At 41.3% G+C, this 20,141-nt stretch overlaps 1 protein-coding gene across 1 annotated transcript in view; it reads right to left on the reverse strand.

Annotated features, from left to right (window-relative positions):
• KCNJ6 (potassium inwardly rectifying channel subfamily J member 6) overlaps positions 1–19,878 on the reverse strand; it is a 39,724-nt gene extending 19,846 nt beyond the window's left edge. The window contains exon 1 of the mRNA XM_062573629.1: positions 18,951–19,878. Coding sequence (XP_062429613.1) covers positions 18,951–19,878 — 928 coding nt within the window. The remainder of the gene's footprint in view (positions 1–18,950) is intronic.
• Positions 19,879–20,141: the final 263 nt, after the last annotated feature.

A 20,141-nucleotide genomic window follows, 5' to 3' on the forward strand; every position in this document is an offset into this window, starting at 1 on the left:
AGAAGTTCTGAACTGTGCACGTCAAGATGAGCTGCAAGAACAGAGCAAGTTTCACTTGTTCAGGCAAAATGTACATCCGTCATCAGTGTCATGAGCTACCCTGCTCCTGGTGTTGATAACATTTTCTGTTACCAGCCGCACCCTTCAGCGTTTTGAGGTAATCAACTCGGGTGCCAAATAGCGGAGTGTACCTGAGCTAGATGTAAATCTGGGCTCTATGGGAAGATCTGCCCTGAGGGAGGAGAGCAGGAGACAAGAAAACCTTCTTTGTTTTTCCTTTTGTCTATTCTTTTCTCTCTTTGCCAGAGAATGGCAGATGACAGTACCTCAAACTGACACACCCTCAAGTGTAATCTTTAGCTGAAAGAGGGCTGTAATTTGATTGAGAAGCTCTGACAGGTTTAGAAACAACAGCAATGCTTTACGACTAAACACTAACTGGAACATTTCATTCATTAGTAGTGTAGGTATTGTGTAAATAGAGTTTTCACAAACTTTTCTTATCTTAACACCTTGAACCTCCTTGCATCCACTAGCTCTGCTGACTTCAGAGGGACTAAACACATCCAAAAGATATTTGTAAATGGGATGGCTTATGAAGAGACACTTCAGGGAGGTGGGATTCAGTAAATGAAGACCTGCAGTGATTTGGTGGCTGCTGTGAGAGCTGTGTGGAAAAGAGGTTGAAACTCTCACAAAACACAGATTTAGTTTGAGATTAATTTCTGAATTCTCAGTTTAGACCAGTGTTACAACCATATTAGTAAATTTGCGTCATTTGACAAAATCTGTAGTTACACATGGAGCTAGTTGGTATAAAACTACTTAAAAGTAGGTAATATTGATTAAAGTCAATGATGCTGTCAGTCCAGACACAAAGTTTGAGGTGAAATGCTATAGGACAAAACTGAAGAGATATTTCAGCTGTACCTAAGAAATGCTTCCAAAATTATTTACCTGTGTCCTCCGTGAGAAGCTTAGTTGCTGACTGGGAATCAGGCTTGAGGGTTGGACCTAGTTGCTGGTAGCTGTAACAGCTCAGGTTCACTCGGACTGTGGTTTGGACATCTTCCAGGGAGGTAATGGGCCTCCCTGGAATGGGCCAGGGAGGTTTACAGAGCCTTCCCGAAAAAGTTGGATGTGTACATTGCACAAACTTTGTATTTAATGTTTAGGCTAGAAAACTTTGGACATAAGCTAGTTTGCTTCTGTTAAAATAATGGAGTATTTTTCTGTACTTCATCCAGCACCACGAACTATGGATGAAGGGCATTTAGAGGAAAGGGGTTTCTTCCTGAGGGAATGAGATTTAGGTCACTGGGCTGACACTGCAACACAGACACCACTTTTTGGGAGACAGGCAGAAGATCATAGTAAACGAAGGCTTCTCCTGGCCCCAGAGAGAGAAGGAATACCCGACCCTCTGTTAGATGGGAGGGAATCTCTTTTCTTTCCTGAGAGTCTACTTCAATAGCACCCACACACCATTCCTTGTATTGGAAACTTAATAACTTCACTTGAAAATCATGCCTTTTTGATGGCAGTGGGAATAAAATGACTTTTAAACAAGTAGGGGAGACTGTCATTGAAGTCGAGCCAGTTATGTGGGAGTCAGATGATTAAGGTAGATATGATGTAGGAGGGAAGAAATACTATCATTTGGAAAAAATACTGTATTTTGAACATGTTTAATCTTCTCTTCCAGGAAAGCAAGGCTGTTATTATTAAGCGCCTTACCAACATTAGATGCAGTGCTTGACTCTCTGTTGATGTGCCTTCTCTGTAATTGTTCACATCCATGCAGGATGCCTGCAAAACAAGTCTAAGCTGTTACTGAGTTGTGCAGTTGTAGTCTAGGTGAACCTGTGCTCACTTTTTCAAAGGCAGAAGCAAAGAGGCAGTGGATGAGGTGAGACAGAGTTGCTCTCCCATCCAGGCCATGTCAGTGGGTCTGTCTGTCTGTAATGTAGCAAGCCCATTGCCTTGCCTGACCTTGGTCCATGCAGAGTCCCCTAGCTCTGGGCTGTGTGATGCTATTCCCTTTCCTTTGGGGAGATGTTACTGCCCCAGCATGGTGAGCACAGTTCCCAGATTTTGAGACTCTGAGGCTGAAGCTCAGCAACCCTGGAGAAACTGTGTGTTTATGTGTGCAAACCTTCCCTTGATTTAAGCCTTAAGGCATGCCCTCAGCACGTGCATGCGAAGCAGAGTGTGAGCAGCCTGGTGCCATCAGACCTGCTGAAGCCAGATGCAGCACTGCTGAGCCAGTGTAGTGCAGCATGTGGGATGCAGCACCTGGGCACAGGATGCTGCTGCTACATCTGGTCTTGCTCTGGGGCAGATTTGGTCTCTGGAGCTTCTTGCTCTCTGCCTCCCACTCTGCTGCCCACTGAAGACATCTAGCTTTGTCACTAGGGCTGTCCCTGCATTTGAACTGGGGGTTTATCTGAAGTCAGATGAGGCTAACAGAGTTCAGTCTGAGCATTTCTTTTTTGGTTTCTTATTCAAATGCACCAAGGAAAAACACATCACACACAGTTTGAGAGTTCAAATTTAGAGAGACAGGACTTGAAGCATTGCTCAGGCACTGCCTTTGTTTTCCTCATCAAATAGTCTTGCATTCAACTACTCTAAACTGAAGAAAGTGGGATATAGAGTATAAAACCTGCACTGAAGAGTTAACAAATACAGCATCTGAGATGGCTTTAATGCGATATCTGATGGTCTGGATGGAAAAAAGTCTCAGTGCAGTAACTATGAAAATATACCAAGCACTTATGACAATAAAGTTAGACTTTACTGAAAGCCACAGGAAGCTCTCTCTTGATTTGAGTGAACTCAGGGTGTTCTCATGCATATGGGTAACTGCTTAAATCTTAGGGTTTCACCATTTTAATATAAGCAAATGCCCACTGGGTATTAGCCCATAGCAAAATGCCTATTTTACGATCAAGGTGATTTTGTGCTGTAAACAAAAACAAACAAAAAAATTCACAGAAATTAATTCTCTTTCCTCCTCCTTGACAAATCTATACAACTTTGAAGTCAGTAGAAAAATAAGAAAATGCAGTCTCTGCTTTAATCCTTTAGTGTTCAACTACTTTCTTTCTTAGCACAATTACTGCTCTCTAAGTTTATAATGATGAAGCTGATTGACCCTGAACTATAACCAGGATGACACTACTAAGTCCTACTTCTGTGCAACTCAGCCTCTGATGTTCAGCAGCCAGCTGAACAGCCAGCAAGATGTTCTGCTTGAACAAATACATTTTGATTTGCATCAGTTCCTCTACTTTTCTCTATCCTTGCTTCCCACATATGCAAAAGCCATAAATATGTAATGAATTATAGAACCCTATTACTCATTTATTTCTTTGCTTGGGATTTGAGTGACCAAGTGAGTGATCTCTGCCAAACACTTTCCCTTATATTTATTGCAATATTATAAACTCAGTGCTTTTGGACAGTCTGTAGGTAAAAATTCATTGAGAAAATGATGTTTCTTCCATGTCAGATTATAAACATTTTCAATATTATTATTTAGCATTAATCTAGCACCAGGCCTTCAGACTCATCGTAGTGAAAGTTCAAGCTTTTACAGGTTGGAGAACAGGAAGGTGCTACCCCAGTACTGTTCTTTTACTTTTGCAATGGATTTCTAGAATGAGTTCATTTAATTACACACAGCATATGGAAAATACAGTTGCTGTACATTATCATCACCAGCTTGGAATACCCTCCTTTTATCAGCATGGCTTCAGCATTCAGTTATAGTGTGACGCTACAGGGTCTCATGATAAAGCCATTATACCATATGATCATGTACCAAATTGTTTCATACATGCTGGTATGGATTTCTGAGCTAACTGCATTTTTGCCGTATCTTTCACAGTATCAGTTGTACATTGAATACTAATCTTCTACTGGTGCAACTCTTGATGTTCAGTGCTAGTTTTTCTCCTTTTGTTTAAACAACTCACAGCTGTTTTATTTATTTTGCCCATAAGTATCCATCCTCAAATTGAACATTAAATTGCTTTAAATCTGTTTTTTCCCTAACTTCTCAAGTCTTGCATGGCTGCAGTAGTGCTGATAAAGCAATCTATGTTTCAAGTTAAAACTTGCAAAAAATAGGGACTTGCTTTTCAAAGTTCACTTTTTTTTTTTTTTTTTTTTTTTGTGCTAAACATCTAAGAAGCAAGATACAGGTCAACTGAGGGGAGGGTGAGCAGAGGTGCAGGTAGGAGGGTTGTTTATCCTTACACTGTTCTTTTGGCAAGTCGACTCGAGAGGGATGATGGTGTTGTGCAGAAGGAGGAGCCTGCAACCCTTGCCACTGGGATGCGGTTTTGCTGAGTGGTGCAGGTAAACTGAAGACAGGTCTGGGCTGAGATTGCCTCTCTCCAGACCACCTGGCGATCAGCCAGTGGGCCCAGGTGGCAGTTCTGTGACTCTTTTAAGAGATTTCAAATCAAGGTTATTAAGAAGAGAGATCACTTTACAAGCCTTGTTTGAGAAATGAAGCTGTTCATTGGCTCAGGAGTTTAAAATGAAGCAACCTCCAGAGGGCCTGGTCTGTGGCATTGGCAGATGGCCCCAAGGATGGCTGTGGAGGATGGCGGCCCTCAGGCCAGGCTTCTTCCCCATCCTGCCCCTCCTTTTCTCCACAGCCTCTAGCTGGAGCAGCTTAGAAACTTTTTGCTGGTGTTTCTCTGTCCATACACAAGCAGAGTCCCTAGGAAGCAACCCCACTTCTGCAGCTCCTACAAACCATGAAGAGCACGCCGTCTGAGTTAACCATGTGTCCATGTCACTCCAGTGCAGGTTGCAGGCTGCGTGGGGATATCCTGGACCACTGCGGGGTCCCAGGTGCCCCACATTCCTGTGGGACAACGTGTATCTGTTGCCTTTTTCATGGTCTCCCGAGGGGCTCAGCTGCGAGGAGGGAGTGCGGTGCTGCGCTGCATCACTAGAAACTGTGTCGCCCCGCTCTCAGTGTCGGTGTACTGCTGAGAGGCAAACCGGCATTTGAAAGCTTGACTTGAAGAGAATGATGATCTGAGCCTTTATTCTTGTATTGGGACTGCTGCATGCTGCCTTGCTCAGCCGCCAAGCCCTTCGCCTTTGTGCAACTGGAGAGCGACAAGGGAACAGCAATCCTGTTTTGACGCCAATGCACTGAACAAACTCTCTCGTGTGTCAATCACATACTCAGAGCAGTGGTTCATATTCAGGCCAAAGAACACTGGATATTTATTTGTTTTGTTTTTTGGGCATTACCTTTTGCTTTGTCTTCATTTTTTGAAGTGCGGGGGCTCTGAGGTAGGCTTGCCACAGATAAGTGCTGAGCTTGGCAGGAGAAGCATGCCATGAGCCAGCTGAGTTCAGCAGGTCTCTCACATGCTCGGAGACAGACACCACAACTTAACTTGAAGATTTTGTTCATATTTTAATCCAGTTGTTACATATAGCTTCTAACCACACTAATGGGTAATATACAGCTTTGTCAGAGTGAGTTAAAGATGTCACTCCTCACCTATGCCTAACTGCCCTTCAAATGCCATGGGCAATCCCTCTGGGCCCTCTCCAGCCTCACGCCTATGCTCTTCAGTCACACAAATCCCCTTTCAGCTTGCTGCAAATCAACATATAACCATTTACATCTAGCTTGGCTGCCAATATTGCATCGTTGAAGCTTTTCATTACTGTTTTGGGCCCCAAGGGAGAAATGTAGTCATTTTGTGTGACCTCCACATGGATTGCTATGTTGTGGTGATGCACTGCGTGAAGCCAGAAATCAAAACTGGTTGAAGGTGGGATTGAGAGAGCAGAGCACTTGCCTATTACCGGCTGGCCATTCTGCAGTCTTCAGGTAGAAGATGCTGTATGGGTGTTAAATAGAAATGCTGTGATTGTTTATTGCTTTCTTGTGCATTTTATTTTGTTTGCTTTGTAGACATTAGTGAAACTTGGCTGCCATCTTTTAGTATTGCAGATGGGGCTGCTAGTCTCCAAGGGTTACATTATTATCCAGAAGACTACTTTGAAATGTTCAGATTATCTGTCCCATTGAATCCTTCTAAAAAAAGTTAGGATACCAAAAAAAAAAAAATACGGAAAAAAACAAAAAAAAGAAAGAGGAGGAGAGGAATACAGCAAAGCTAGAACAGTGATGTCTAGACATCATATTATTAACAGAATTTCATGATTAAGAAGTCTCCTTGCTTCTTCAAAAGTACTGAAGTGAGAAGAGCTTAATCTGGAAAAAATATACAGAGGAACTCATGGAATTACTTATTTTTTTAGCTGTTAGCATTTTTCTGATCTGCTCGATGTGATTCTTAAATAGTGTACTGAAAAAGAGATTCAAGAGCAATCTGATCTCTGTCTTGGCTACTATAAAGTAAGAGGATCAGTCTGGAGATCCATTTATGTTTACAGGAGTCCCTAGCTCTCTATTTTAGTTCAGGTATATTTTAAATTAAATCATTAGCACATATTTGTAACGGACCTGCTATACCCGGTGAGATTTTGGCTCTTTGTTTGTTTTGTTTTGTTTTTTTGTAGCAGAGTAAACACTAAACAACATAACGACAGATGGAAAGCATGGTAGGAGGTGGTGAACCGAGTACATATAAGGAAGAGAGCTAGAGTAAGGTGTATTTTTTGCAGACTGATTACTTTAGTACTTAGCAACATTCATATTTGCTGTGAACAGTTTATATGATGAAATACTGAAGATTTGTTTTGGGCTGTCTTTATAGAATAGTGGCTGCGGAGAGCAGAGCGACTGCGGGCCTACAGCCACACACTGTGCCCAGGGGAAAGGTGTCCTGGTAGCACCATTTCGGCAGTCTGTATGGAGTCTTCTCAAATGTCCCCTTTTCTTAGATGAAGTTTCAAGTATGGATACTTTATTGAGATTATAAACATTTATCAGTGTCTAATCTTCCATTTGTCTTTTAACTAGACCTCTTCTGCCTCTTCTGTGAGGCCATTAGGGAGCTGACAGGCACTCTGCAGCTCAATTTATCCTTTCAGGTCTTGATTCAAAGGCCACCAGAGAGTGAGATTTTCACAGATTTGGGAGCAATTTGGAGCACGCTCAAGATATATAAGAAACACATTGGTAGAGGGTTTCCTGGACTGGATCTCTATAGCTGATCACTTTTGAATTCTCTACTAGCATTTAATAGCCTTTCAGAGGTAGGAAGGTAGATGGAGCAAGGCTGAGTCCAGTGCTTTGTGTCTTAAACTATTCTGTCCCTGGACCTTGACTAATTCAACAGGGTTTTAAAACTCTTTTGTGCCTCTTTTTTGAACCGTAATGGGAAACTTTCCTTAAAGGGATGTTGGAGCACAGTTATGGAATAAGCTGTTCTGGAGCACAGATAAGCACCTCTCATTCAACTGTTCCTAATTCATTTGTAAGTTGAAAAAAGTAGTATTACATCTATTTTGAAATACTTTTCTTTTGAAAGAGTTAGATCTTTGCTTTTGCGTCAATATTCTACACTATCAAAAAAAAGAAGTATAATTCCAATGTAAAATTTGAATGGGGGAGCAGACTAGTCGTTTGACGCAGAAATAGCTAGAGGAGGGAAGTTATGAACACCCAACTCAAGCTTGTTCTGAACCAGGTGCTCTGATGCTCTTCCTCTCTTGTGGATAGTGTCAACCTCTTGCTCTGTGTAGGCTCCCCTTCCTGCTCTGCCTCACACTGCTGTTCACAGGGAAGAGCCAGCTTCAGTGGTGGTAGCAGTGTGGCCACTTTGCTTTGGTCTTGACACACAACTGAAAGGGTACTTATGACCTGTGTTTCTCAAATGAACACTCCGCAGAATTGCTCTTGAGCTGCTGTAATAAGGGAGCATTACGTAGGGCTGGATCAGTGACAGTCACCCATAAAGCAACCAAATTCATTAGTCAGATGTTGGTAAAAACTGTGAGACTGTTGTGTTGCTAAGGCAGCTGCTGGCTCCTGTATTTCCAAGACAGCCTTCCCTTGACTTGTAGGAGAAAGGTATTTTTCCTCTCAGTCTGCAAGGCTAAACATCCTCTACTTCACAACACTGTAGATGTGGCTACTGCCCTTGAAGCAGATTTTTAGCCAGATGGGAATCCTTGACTGACTTGCAGCCTTTGCAGCCATGACCGTTTCATGCTTTTTCATGGCATTTGTCATGACTCTATTGGTAATTAGATACTCTCATTGCTATACTAATTATCTGAAAAAAATAGCTTACTTGCTATTTTTACTGTAAAAAGAGACTAATGGAAACAGAAACTGGGAATTAGGAAAAGGAGAAGGAGATTCTTCTCACTTTGGTGATCTAATTGCACTATTACTGGTGCAATAAGTCTTAAGCAAGGGTAAAAAAATTGAACCTAATGGCTGGTTTAAAAAAATGCCACTACAGTTTAATTGGTCTGGCTGAGTCTTAAACCTTTTTTATTATGGTGGTTTCTGGCAGCTCTGCCATAGTCAGATTGATTTTTCTCTTTTTGTTGTAAGCCTGTCTCTTCAGGTCGTATTAGTCTGCATCAGTCAGAAATGTGGAATAAAAGTTGTCAACCCCTATGTCCCTTAGGGCTCTCCCCAGAGAGAAACCTTACACTTCTTGAGACTCTGACTAGATACAAGGCTATCAGTCGTGGTGATAAGGATGAAGATGAGGATGAGGATGATAATAATAATAATAGCAATTGGACAACGGCATGTGGCTAGATTTTGTGTTGGCAGCTTGGATAACACAAAGCCCATCCAATGGAAAGAGGAGCGGGCAATTGCAGTAATGTTTGGTGCCCATCTCAACCTCTTTCATTGTCTGGAGGTGCAAAAAGCCCCTCTGAGGAGGCACAGCCTTAAAAATTTTAATTTTTCTCTTGCAGCAGACCTCATGAAACAAAGCTTGGCTGCCCAAAGCAATGGACTCATGCTCCTTACCCAGTTCTGCCTTCTCTTGCTGAGGCACAGCTGTCTCCAGCGGTTCAATGACTGCTACAGAACAGCTTTCACATATATAAAAAACAATTTCTTAAACGGTAACATGGAAGAGCAGTGCAAGCTGTCTACTGAGCTGTTGACTTTTCAAAGCCACCCAATTCTTCACAGCTATAAAATACTAGGAGGAGATGGATTTGGGTTTATAAATGTAGAATGATCTGATCCAAATCCCTGCTCAAAGTGGAGCCAATTACTCCAAGTTGCTCAAGGCTAGTCCAGTCAAGTTTTGGGTATCTCCAGGGATGAGGATCCTTTCTGGGCAACTATTTCAAGTCTTTCCACTCATACGGCGAAAATTTTTTTTTTAGTAGCTAATCAGAACTTCCCATGCTGCAACTTGGGCCTATTGCTTCTTGCACTGCCACCCTGTACCTTCAAGAAGAGCCTGGCTCCATCTTCTCTGTATCCTCCTGTTAGGTAGGGTGAGACACCAATAAGCTCCTCCATGAGTTTTCTTTTCTCCAGACCAGGCAGATTCAACTCCCTCTGCCTCTCCTTGTATTTATGTCCTGTGCTCCAGCCCCCCCCCCCAACCGTTCAGGGGGCTCTGTGCTGGACTTATTTCAGTATGTCCAGGTCTTGTCCTGGGGATCCTAAAACTGGACACAGTGCTCCAGAGGTGGCCTCACAAGTGGCAAATAGAGAGGAATACTCCCTTCACTCAACCTGCTGGCTGTACTCTTTCTGAAACAGTCCAGTATGCAGCAGGCCTTCTTTGCCACAGAGGCATATTTTGGTGCATATCATTCCCTCTCCTAATAGCTTGTGCGAAGACCTGTTGTTTAATGAACTGCTTAGGACTGTATTTGCAGAGACTTTTACTCCAATAAATTTAGTGTGGGCAACAACGTTCATTGTCCATGTGAACCTGAGCCCATTCATCTTCCTGGAAAGGGTACAGCTATGCGCTGAGGTAGGCAGCTGCGCTTGCCAGATTCCTTCCTCGTGTCGTCTTTTACTTCTTTTATTCTTACCCTCAATTTGGTGATGTCAGGGACGTGCTGGCCTCTTCTGACTCCTTTCAGTAACAGGTGTGAATTCAATGAAAGATCCCTGGGGCTTTGGCTCCCGAATTAGCATTGGCCAGTGCAGTGACACAGCTACACCATCTCCTTCTCTTGCTATGACAGTGGCCTGCATTGACACTGTCATAGCTGCATGCCACTGTCCTTCTCGAGTCTCAGGGTGCCAGAGCAAAGTCTGGGGGTGGTTCCATCTGAGGCAGCTGTTTGGACAGCCCATCACTTCGAAAGAGGGACCTGCTGGCAGGAGCCTGGGAACCTCCAGCCTGGGGTCCTCTGCAGGACTGGAAATCCCCTAGGGTGTGCGTTACCCTTCCTGCTGTTCATTTCTAAGAAGTTAGCAGGGCTGATCTAAATGTTCTGTCTGAATTATTTTTCTAAATAGAATTTCGTCACCTCTCAGAAATCTAAAAAAAGCTTTCTGATAACCAGTGAAAGCTTGATTTTGTTGTTATGTTTCATTTTTACATTGCTTTCATGTTTTGAATGTTTCCTTAGATTAGCTCTAAGAATGAATACGGGTCCTGAGAAACATGTGGCTGCTCAATAGGAGCCATGTACTTGTGTACCCTAAAATCAATGTCTATACTACCAGGTTTAGGACTCAGGTTTAGACTCACTAGCATGGTCTAGTTAGCATGGTCTTGCTAGTTTGCTCTTCAGTGGCAGAGGCAAGCAGCTCTCTGAGCCCAGTTTAGCTAGATGGTTAAACCAGAACTCAGCTGCTTTGTACTGGCAGGGTGGTGAAAAGCAAGCAGAGCATGACAGTGAATCTGAGCCTGCATTTGCTTCTTTCCAAAATGCTGTAGCAGAGCCTAGAAGAGACCAGTGCAATTCTTTGCAATCTGTTTTCGCTGTCATCCCTTGAGGACTTTTATGTAATGGCCTCAGGGATCCCAGAAGCTATACCGTAAAGGGAGCTTTTAGTGCTGGCAGCATCTTGCTAGGATATAAAGTCCTAAGTCTTCTGTGTCTCCTTCATGTATTTTATGTATCCAGTGGGGTTAACTGCAGTCCATAGCCTTATTCGTTTTAATCTGTCAAATGCTGATTTTGAATCTGTGGTTTACTTAGCAGCTTTGCTTACTGGCTCTTCAGTCTTTTAGGTCACTTTTCCTTTCTCAGGTAACTGCGCTGTTCAATTCAGAGAAAACTTTTTGCTGAAAGTGAAGGCTTACTTTTATCAAAAGAGGATGTAAGTTTTATAATTTAGAGAGGTCTCCATGTAATCAAGAAGTGTAATGTAACATGATTATCATTTGTTACAATTCAGTGAGACAGATCAGGAAGAAATAATATTATATAGTTTGAAGTAAATAAGGACCAAAGGGAAAAGTGAAAAGACCCTTTAGAAAAATTGATGAGAACATATTTTGTCAAAAAGATTTCCCACAGTTTTGAAATGCGGGCTAGTTGAGTGTGCTTCACATCTGAAGATCAAATGCAACTGAACAAGGTAATTAACATGAAAGAATCAGTTCATTTAAGCAAAATTTGCAGGGGTGAGATACCGTCTTGACTGCAATCAATGTGAGCCTGGGTTTTCCTCTCAGGTGCTCAGCAACCTTGCTCTCCAAATAATAACCTCAGACGACCAAAAGCAAAAGTCACAAATTAGAAATGATAGTTTTATTCTTCCTTTTCCAAATCACCTGCTTCAGTTTTGGCCCTTCATTTACAATGTTAAAAGACCAAGTGGACAAACTGAGCACACTCAGACTAACAGCAGTCATCTTTAAAAGTGCTCGGAAATGTAAACTGCATGTTATTGTCCTGCAGGACTTCTCTGGAGGAGTCAGAACTTGGCTCTCCACTTTGTGAGCAGGTGAAAAATGTTCCTTGTGCTAATTCTGCCTCGGGAATCCTTTAACCTGGGTAATGCTGCTATGCCCTTTGCCTAGAAACATCCTGTTGATTTTATAAACTGGAGAGTTTTACGAGGGAGATTGTGTGGGCATGAAATGCTGCTCGGTGCAGCTCATGCTCTCCTTTTGTGGTCCCCCCCAGTAACACCCAGTCATCCCCGATCTGGGTCTGGGTACCCAAGGACTCTGCAGTATCACCTTCACAAGCTGTGCTGGAAGCAGCAGTGTTTGCTAAATTTTATGCAATTGTAATTTTAGGGAGATTATGCAATTGTAGGGGGACTCTACCAGCAGTGTCTGCTAAGGTCTATGTAGGTCAAGGAGGAGGGAGCCAGCAGGGTTGCAGGGACAGCAGCAGGGCCCAGCACTGAAGCACAGCTTTGGGATCCTGGCGTCCTCTGGCTGCGGAAACCGTACGTGCAGCAAATGGTAACGTGTAACCTCACGAGTGAGAAGGAATGGTGAAAACTGTGGGCATCTCTGCCTGTCACTGTGCTAGGAAAGGATACAAGCTGATGGTGGAGGTCTATGGGAGTGCGCACACAACCTGAAACTCGGCCCTTTCCATACTGATGGACATACTGACTGACCTGATAAGGTTTGCAAGGCCACAAGGCACAAAATGAAGCTTTTCTGCTGAAAGTTTGATCTACAGTCTAAATAGAATTATTTAACAATATCTACTTAGTTAAAAGTAAGCGCTTTTTAATATAGAGAGGTCTTAAACCTATTTTTTAGGGATCTTCTTAACTTTTACCATGTAAATTACTGCCTGAATCTGAATACTGTACGAGAAGTTGTAGAGATGAGGAAGGAGCTGCAGTTGTATAGAGCTGAGCAACTAACCGATGAGAAAAGTAGGAAAGATGGATAACAGGCTACTATCAAACACCGTGTAAAATGTTTGTATAGTACAACATTAATTACAGGATGAAGCTATTAAAGAAAATATATAATCGCTTTCCCTTGCCTTCCCTGAAAGTGATATAGGCACTCCCAGCAAAATTTTGGTTGAAATATGCATAATCAGCATCTCTCTTTTCTCATGAACCTTGCTCCCTGACTTCTTGCCATTTTGCATTTTGTTTTGGCTATTGTAAGACTGCAATTGCTCTGTCTAAATCTTACAGTCCCCTTTGCCAGATAGACTAATCTTTTCCTTCTGCAGAGGAAGCTTCCTGGAAGAAACATCACAGCAAAATGAGGGTGTCTTGCTTTGCTGGCATTCATAACCCCACCTCCTGACCACAATAGCCCATTAGTGCCTAATTTTCTGTATTAAGGATAATAATAACCCAAAATAAAAATGTGAGCAAGGAACGTAAGTAAAAGAGATTGTTGGCAAATACTAGGGAAATGGGGATATATGAGTAAGTTAACCTAGATATCTATGCCTCACGCCTTGCGATATAAATAGAACACCAAAAGAAGCTACAACTCTTAAAATAGAAAGAAAGGAAAACTAAGGACTGGAGAGCCACTGTATTCTGTCTGTTCCTGAAATGATGATGATCCAGCACATCTTAGAATAGAGACTGTTCACCCTGCTAAAAATTCACCTTTCTTCACCCTGGTTAAAATGCATTTCAGTCTATGTACTGGGGAACAACAATATAATCTACTTTCACCAGTTGCCTTGCAGAAACACGTGTGTGTGAGAAATTCTGGTTCCTTTCCCCCTCCATGTGCACCCTCTTAAGGAGTAATCTGAGTGCATAAACATCTCCAAAGAGCAGTACAAAAAATCTAGTGAAAAACTGTAGACCAAGCAAAGGTTATTTGGAGAGAGAGCAAAGTCTGCTGAGATGTTTTCTAGGATTGGAACCGCTAACTTCCATGTCAGGGGGAGATATTCATTAGGACTGGGCGAGGAGAAGAGGTAAATATGTCAATTCTTTAGGATGGGAGTGAAAAGACAACAAAACTACAGTCTAAGGGGCTGTAGTGAAGAGTGGGAACAGCTTTATACAATGTTTGTCTAGTCAATAGCATCACTTAGTATGTAAATAACCCTCTATGTGAACATTTTATTGCTTTCCACACACATTCTCCACAGCTGGCAAGTGTGTTTGTTTACACATCTATAAACCGTTCTGCAAATACTGCTCTCTCAAGCTGCCCATGTGTCAGAAATATAAATGCACTGTGTTACAAGTTTATTTGTAAAATTGCGCATATGAACATAAAGGTATCTCTCTAGCTTTGCTGCTTAATTTTTGACAATTATAAACATGTACACCAGTTCTTTTTCTCAGATACTGCTTCTTTTTTCACGGTTTTATTTTTAGGGAAAGGGAATTGCCAGAGTGGCATCTACTGCACCCTACCGGCCAGATACAACTTCACAGGGTGTGAGGGTCTTGCTGGATAAGTTAGTTGAAATAGTTTCTATTACTTTCTTATCTCGAAAATGCTGTTTTCTGTAAATTAATTCAGATTCAGAGCAGGAATTTCAACCAGGCTACTTGCAATTTGGGAACTGCATTACTAACCAGGCTATGGGCTGTTCTCTTTCTAACTCTCCTCTCCTTTTTTTTTTTTTTTTTTTTTTTTTGTGTGAATCTAACTTTTTCTCTCTCAGTTTCTCAGTTTTTCTCTCCCCAACATATCTCAAGTCCCCACTTCACATCCCCAGACTCAAAATATTTTAAGTTTTCTTTTTTTTTGTTCTTATCTTTTTTCCTGTGTCAGAACTATACATTTGAAAATTTCATTTTTTAAAATGACTAATTTGCTTATGATCATAAGATCTCCCTTAAAAATGGATTCCACCAGGAGAAAAGGGCTCAAAAATTTCAAGTTAGGCTAGGAAGAAGCTGTTAAAAATATGATAAAATGTTAATTGTAAATTTTGTAAAATAAATAAATAAATAAGTAAATAAGACCTGAAAAATCTAAGTTTTTGTGAGTGTTGTTTAGGGGAGACAGGTTTCAGGAACCTTGGGCCTAAGTCTTTTTGTTGATCCAAGAACAATAATAATCTGTTCAACATCCTTTACAATAAATGTGCATGGTCTAACAAATCATTTAATTGGTCTCCCTAAAATAATATGAAAGCAGTGTTTGCTTTTTACATAAACTAAATATTTTGAATGTCAAATATCAGGTTCTGCTGAACTCAGAACATGGTGTTAGTCTTATTCTTTCCTGTTACTATATTTGCTCTTAATGTTGCGATGCTCTGTTAGGGAGATGGTGGGATGCTGGGTGACTCTGGGACCAGAGTCTTCAGAGGCATGGGGCTATTTTTTCAACACCATTGGGGTATTCTGGCACAAAAAGAGCACTAGTGCCTCAGAAATGGCTTTTCCGTTAAAGGTGAGTGTACTTCTAGATGTTACAGAGTTAATATGGGATCTTACTTCTCACTTGCACTCTTATCTGCACAGCACAAAATGGAAGAGAGGCTGTAGAAGGTGGAAGTAACCAGTATGTCCTTCAGATACAGCACCTTTCGGCTGGACTGTTGCCACCCTCTTTCCTGAAGGCTCTTTCAGCTGCTTCCCAGTAGCCTTGACTTATTTCACAGTGCAGGGCTGTGCAGAGCTGACCTCATGTTGTACCCCCGAGGAATGGCAATATGGACCTGTGAAACTAGAAGTGGGAGCTGTTGCGTCTTCAGCTGAGCCACCAGCCCTCTGTGGTGGGGGCTCCAACAACCTGTCGCCTGTGAGCTGTACTCCTCCAAAACTACTCCTCCGCTGCTGGGATTTTTAGACACTTGAGAGATGTACATCCAGCCACAGGAGTAAACTTTGCAAGAGTGTTATCCTTCGAACCCAGAGGGGTTGTTTTTAATGTTAATGTAAATAAATATGGAAAATTGCATATTGGAAAGATCCATAACACACTTAAAAATATCATTTTGAGTTCTTGCTGATGCTGTAAGAAGTAGTTAGATTGACTTCATGTCTTGTTGGAGGTGCCTTGGTGAAGCTTCTGCCCTCAGAAGTAATCTTAATGGTAGAATAAATGTGAATAATGAATAATGAAGGTATAGTGATATTCCTTAGGCTGGTATTTTGGTATATGCCTTGCTAGAGATATATCTGCCCCTCTCTCTTTGCATCTCACAAAAATATGATGATGCTTTCAGGAGGAATTAGGAGGACATTGATACAATCTTTTAATTGAATTTCAGTTCAGTTAATTATGTTCTGCCTATCTTCATTCCCTCCGTTTCCTTTAATCAGATGCATTATTTTTCAGCTCCTCTTCTTACATGTAGTGGCACTACATGTTTGTATGGCACTACATACGCAGTTGTGTCTCATAGAGGTAGCTGTGCTTTTGGATCCTTTAAGATGGAAAGTATTAGATACTGTAAATGTGTAAAATGATATCCCTTGCTCAGTAAAGCTTTAAATAGAATAATAACAATAATAAAAATATAGCAAATGCTTACACTTGGCATTTTCCACTGTTCTGCTTCTCATTTAAGGGATAAGTGGGGAAGTTCTGAAAATTGAGAAAGGACTGTTTTCACTAGTCAGACTTCGAAGTGACTTTTTTTGATGAAGAGTGTTAAGTTGGTGGTCTCCATATATTTTTGACCTGTGAGTAACAATAGTGAAGCAAGGTATTGCTATAGGCAAGGGCACAGCTCCCTAGCTTCAGTTTTACTATTTTTGCACCCTATGGCTTTCAACAGTGTTGGAAGATGGGATAGGTAGCATGTTGCTTGCTCTCTGTTGCTAGAGATTGCTGCTATAAGCAACTTCTGCTTCTGCTCTCACTCTGCATCTGGTGTAGGAAGGAAGTGTGAATATATGATGGCCTAAATTTGCCTTTAGTGTTTGCCAGAATTTATCTGGAAAATATTTTTAAAGTAAGAAAGGAAAATGAGTACTTTTAGTGGGAAGATGGCTTGGTTGCATCTTGAACAAAAACATATGTTGGCAAAACACAGAATGAATGGCTACTTCTGCACAAACGTCTCCTATGAGCTAGGTTGGTAATTATGACAACTAGCTTGACATTAATATTTTTGATGCCATAGTTAAGCAGCATTATTTGATGCCCTCCCCTCATATCTCATGCAGTGGTGTGCTGGAGAACCTGCCAAAATGGAACGAAATGGAGCTGCCAAAATCGATGACTGTAGCTATCTATTTGGGGCCAGTGTAATGGCTCTATCCTGTGTGGCTTTGGCGGGTTTTCAAATCGCTGCATCCAGCCTCTTCATTGAGAGGAACTGTTTTAATCTGAGCTTTGCCAGTTTGAGCAGTTTGAGAGACAGCGCTCTCCAGAGCAGGGTGGAAGAAGTGGTCTGTTACAGGGTAATGAGAAAGAGCCCAGAGGCTGCCTGAGAATTAGGGGGAGGTAAGGGAGGGAGGGTTAAATAGCGGGAAGCCACTGGGCTCAGGACAATGAGGCGGTGTTTGATGTTGTGAGGATATTGTCTTTTGATCTTATACGTATTTTTGATGAGATGCTTTTTATATTTCTACTGCTTGACAATTGTTTTTCTGGAAAACACAGTGTTCAGTAAACCTGAAAATATCCTCTGCTCTTTGAGATGTCAGATTTATTTATTTGCATATTTCAGAAATTTCAGAATGGTTTCAGCTAACAAACTGCAATTCTCTCATCTTCTCACTCAAAGGTAATGAAGATGTTTGAAACCTTTGCGCCTACTACATGTATCAGAAACACTAAACATTTCATCTCCTTGATTTCTCTTTGGTACCACCTACTTCCTGGAAAATCTAGAAGCCTTGCATTTACCACTTCAAATTCACTGCCAAGTTCCCTTCACTTTTCTTTGCTCCATTTTTGTCTCACACGTTTATTATATGGTGACAAATGCAGTTTTCTTCTGACACCACAAAATAGATGTGTGAAACACACACATGTTCTAGTAAAAGACTGCTCTTTATTTCCTGGCTCCAGTTGCAAAACATGAGTCAGGGTTATGAAGGCTATACTGCTGTGAGGGATGTGTAATCTGCATCCTCAAACTTTACTGGCTTTTGCTAAGGTAGTGGGGAAAAATGGCAAATCTGGTTTCTTTGATTTCTTTAAACAGTGTTTGCTCCTTCCACAACATATCTGTTTTATTTTTGTTTTCTGGTCATTATTCCTTGCCACTAATTGTATTTACTTACTTTAGAGATTGCTATCATTGACAAGAAAAAAAATCCTCCATCTCCTAAACCAAGTACATTAGCACTCTGACTGAGGGAGGTCCATCACTTTTAGAGAAAGAATCTTTCTTCTTTTTTGGTTTTAATGCAAATGAAAAATATTACTAGTCCATTTGCTATGATTTCCAAGCGTTATTTTCTCTGCATCGACTGGTATCTGGTATTTTATCATACAATGGTATATAATGACTGAACAGGCCACCTACAAGACTCTGATGACATAACACACCTTATTTATATATATATACCAGTTATAAGTTTCCTGTACATGTCTGTGACTTGTAGGAAGCCTCAGTAAAATACAAAATCAGACAGATCTTTTGTGAACCAAAAAGGGGAACAAGCCACAAATTACAAGTTAAAACAAAAACCAAAAACCAGCAAGCAAGCAAGCAAGCAGAGAAAGCCAAACACATTATCACTTCCCACCAAATCCAAATGGTCTAGGAATTTCATGGTAGAAATATATATACAACAAGCAGTTATTCTGCTGTTACCCATGGGTGATTGGAAGCATCAGGAACTGTGGTACTTCCACGTTAGTTGTAAACAGAGTTTTAGTTTTGTTTATTTATTTATTCGTTTTTAGCAGTTTATCCCACAAAGTTCTAATGGCTGAGTTGCTCCTGCAATAGAATGACAAATAACTGGGTGACATGCTGTGAAAAATTTTGAAAATGAGAAATGCTCTCTCATTTTCCAAACAGAGCAGAAACAACACTAATTTCATTAGGCAAGGTGGAACAGACAATTAAACTGGACATGCTTTTAACTTTGATGCTAACCAGATAACTGATGCTTTTTGCAAATGTAATGACTATTGAAGTAATTCCTTTAAAGTGAAGCAAAACCACTGGTTTTCCTTTCTAAAATTAAAGCATTTACTTACACAAAGTATAAGAAATGTTACCTGTTGCCTCCACCATTCCTTCTAGGATTACAACAATTTCTAGCTCCTCTTTGGGCAACTGGGCTTTGGAAATCTCCCAGAAAGGACTCTGCTGGTTAATTTCATGGCTGATGATCAGTGGTGAAACCAAAAAGAGACGATCATCCCCTGTGTAATAACCTACGTTGATATCTGTCTGGTTGAGTGGTATAAATTCCCCCTCCTTTGTCTGTTTGGATTTGATCAACTTGGCTCGTATTGATGCCTCTACAATATGTGAATTCCTAAGGTCTCCTACTCGGAACATCAGACACAGCTTTCCATCCCGCATGGAAATAACTGCGTTTGTAGAAAAAACCAAGGTTTCTGCCCTCTTCTTGGGTTGGGATATTTTCACAAACATGCAGCCAACCATGAAAGCGTTGACGATAGAACCTAAAACGGACTGAACTAAAAGCAGAATAATTCCCTCAGGACACTTGTCCGTGATGACCCGGTAACCATACCCAATGGTGGTTTCTGTCTCGATTGAGAATAAAAAGGCTGAGACAAACCCATTGAGGTTGCTGACACATGGGGTCCACGTGCTGTCCCCTATATGATCCATATCTCCTCGCATGTAGGCAATTAGCCACCAGATCATTCCAAAGAAGAGCCAGGTCACAGTGTAAACCATGACAAAAATCAACAGGTTGAACCTCCACTTGAGATCGACTAAAGTAGTGAAGATGTCAGTCAAGTAACGGTAAGTCTCTCTGACATTCCCATGGTGGACGTTGCATTTCCCATCCTTCCTAACATACCTCTGGATTTTTCTCTTGGCACATTCTTTGTTTATATTTTTTGGCAGATCCTCTCTAGCTTGTTTGGGCAACTTTGGCTGATGAATAGTGACAGGGCTCTCTATGTCCTGCTCCATTGAGTCTTCTTCCAGTACGTTAGCTGCCATTAAAAACAAACAAACAAAAAAAGGCAGGCATTATTTTTCTTATTATTTCTCTAAGTCAACACACAATTTCTTCCTGTATTACTGGCATGAAATGGCTATTAATAAATCACCATCCTTGTTCTTCACTCCCTTATCAGATGCACACGGCAAAAGTGCAAATGATGCCAAGCATCCTCACTTAGTTTATTGCAAAATAAAAATATGCTGAAGGAAAACTCTCTTTCTTGTTTCCTATCTCATTTCCTATCCACACCCATATTTGA

This window comes from Rhea pennata, chromosome 1, assembly GCF_028389875.1.
Source record: "Rhea pennata isolate bPtePen1 chromosome 1, bPtePen1.pri, whole genome shotgun sequence".
In the NCBI taxonomy this organism is placed as follows: domain Eukaryota; kingdom Metazoa; phylum Chordata; class Aves; order Rheiformes; family Rheidae; genus Rhea; species Rhea pennata.